Source organism: Eimeria maxima, genomic scaffold (assembly GCF_000499605.1).
Source record: "Eimeria maxima Weybridge genomic scaffold, Emw_scaff1016, whole genome shotgun sequence".
NCBI lineage: Eukaryota > Apicomplexa > Conoidasida > Eucoccidiorida > Eimeriidae > Eimeria > Eimeria maxima.
The window spans coordinates 7912-10000 of record NW_013564070.1 but is presented as its reverse complement, the minus strand read 5'-3'; the positions used below and the strand labels follow the sequence as shown (position 1 = coordinate 10000).

The window sequence follows — 2089 nt, the reverse complement described above, 5'->3', positions numbered from 1 at the left end:
GGTGTTGGGGATAATGTAGGGAAAGAAGCAGCACGAGATCCAAGAGATAAAAGGACAGATTGCTGCTGCTGCTGCTGCTGCTGCTGCGGTGGTGCAGCAAAAGGTACAGGCAGCGCAACATCTTTTAGATCGTGCTGCTGCTGCTGCTGTGCTGCTGTTGCTGCTGCTGCTGCTGGTGAGCCTGCAGCAAGAGCAGCAGAAGAAGCAGAAAGAGGAGAAGAAAGAAGCTCCTCTAATCTGCCACCATGTGCTGCTGCTGCTGCTGCTGCTGCTGCTGGATCAGCAGACGGCATAGCAGCAGCAGCAGTATATCCAGGGTAATGCTGCACAAAGAAAGTACCCTTAGGTTGCTTCCTGCGGCCTATAAGGTCTGCTGCTGCTGCTGCTGCTGCAGCAGCAAGAGATTGAGGTTCTGCTGCTTCTGCTGCTGCTGTTGCGTTATCTTGCTGCCAAGGAGAAGAGAATGTTCCTTGGCTAGCGCCATCTTGCTGCCGCTGCTTCTGCTGCTGCTGCTGCCGCTGCTGCACACCAAATGGCAGCAGCCATACAAACAGCAGCACGAGCAGCAGCAGCGCCAGCAGCAGCAGCAGCAGCACGACAAAACGTTTACGCCTCAGCATACCTATATGTTTTGCTGCTGCAGTTGCTGCAGCAGAAGCAACTGCTGCTGCTGCACCAGCAGCAGCTGCTGCTTGCCGCTGCAGCAAATGCCTACTACGCTGCTGCAGCTGCCTAGGGGAATGTGGCCGCAGCGGTGGGCCGTCAGAAGGAATAGGAGAGAATCCTGCTGCTGCTGCTGCTGCAGCAGCAGCAGCAGCAGCAGCAGACTGTCGCCGCTGACGGGCTGAAGGAGAAGAAGCAAATTCTTCTACATCTAATTCGTCTCTTGTAGATGACATAAAATGCTGCATCTAAGCAGCAGCAGCAGCAGCAAGTGCTGCTGCTGCAGCAGATGCTGCAGCCCGTGCAGCTACTGCTGCTGCGTCTCCGGCTCTTGCTGCACTATCGCTGCTCCTCCCGTGCCTCTGCTGCTCGTAATGCTCGTAATGCTCGTGCTGTTCGTGCTGCTACTGCTGCTGCTGCTGTTGCTGCTGCTTAAATCAAGCCCCAAGAAGGACTTGCAGCAAGAAAGGAAAAAGGACGATGTGTGCAGCTAGCTGCTGCAGTGTCTCAGGAGTGTGTTGTGCTGAGCAGACACTGCAGTTGCTGCTGCTGCTGCTGCTGCTGGTAAGGAGGCTAATGTTAGCAGGAAGCAGCAAAACATCGCTTGCTGCTGTCTATACAGCAGGAGTTGTTAAGGGTTTACGAGGGAAAGCTGCTGCATATAAAGGGAAAGAGGAGAAAGAGAAGAAAAAAAGAAAAGAAATAGGTCAAAATAAACCCTAAAAAAGAGAAAGAGGGTTTATAATTGTCCTATTAGGGTTTAGGGTTTAGGGTTTAGGGTTTAGGGTTTAGGCAGCCCCAGGCACACGCTGCATGCACGGCTGACGGGCATATATGAATGTTTTCTTCTTATTTTACTATTTAATTCTTTTTTAATTTCTTTTTTATTTCTATTTTAATTTATTTTTAATTTATTTTTAATTTATTTCTTCTTATTATTCAGGTGTATGTACACCTCCTGTGCTGCTGCCGTCGGTCAACGGCAGGCGATCATCTTTGCTGCTCTTTTTATGTACTTTTTTTCCTTTTTCTTTTATTAAATATTTAATTTAATTATTTTAATTTATTTTATTTAATTTTTTATGTATTTATTGTTGTATTTATTTTTTATTTTACTGTTTAATGGTATATACAGCAGCACCGATACGCGCAACTCTTTTTACTATAAGAAAAATATGTATAATAATATAAATATAAATATAAATATAAATATAAATATAAATATAAATATAAATATAAATATAAATATAAATATAATTATTAATTATAATTATTAATGAATAATTATAATTATATTTATATTTATAATAATATTTATATTTATAGTAATTCTTTTTATCCTTTTTGTTTTATTTATTCACATAATTAATTAATGCTTTCTTCCCTTTTACCCAGCCTCTGCTGCTCTCGCTGCTGCTGCTGTTGC

The 2089-nt window shown here is 43.8% G+C and overlaps 1 protein-coding gene across 1 annotated transcript in view; it reads right to left on the bottom strand.

Moving 5' to 3' along the window:
• The window catches only part of EMWEY_00047270 (hypothetical protein), a gene marked incomplete at both ends in the record, with an annotated part of 3235 nt that extends 2324 nt beyond the window's left edge, over window positions 1–911 (bottom strand). Inside the window, one exon of the mRNA XM_013479259.1 lies at window positions 1–911. This exon is cut by the window's left edge and continues 1651 nt beyond it. Coding sequence (XP_013334713.1) covers window positions 1–911 — 911 coding nt within the window.
• Between the last annotated feature and the right edge of the window lie 1178 nt (window positions 912–2089).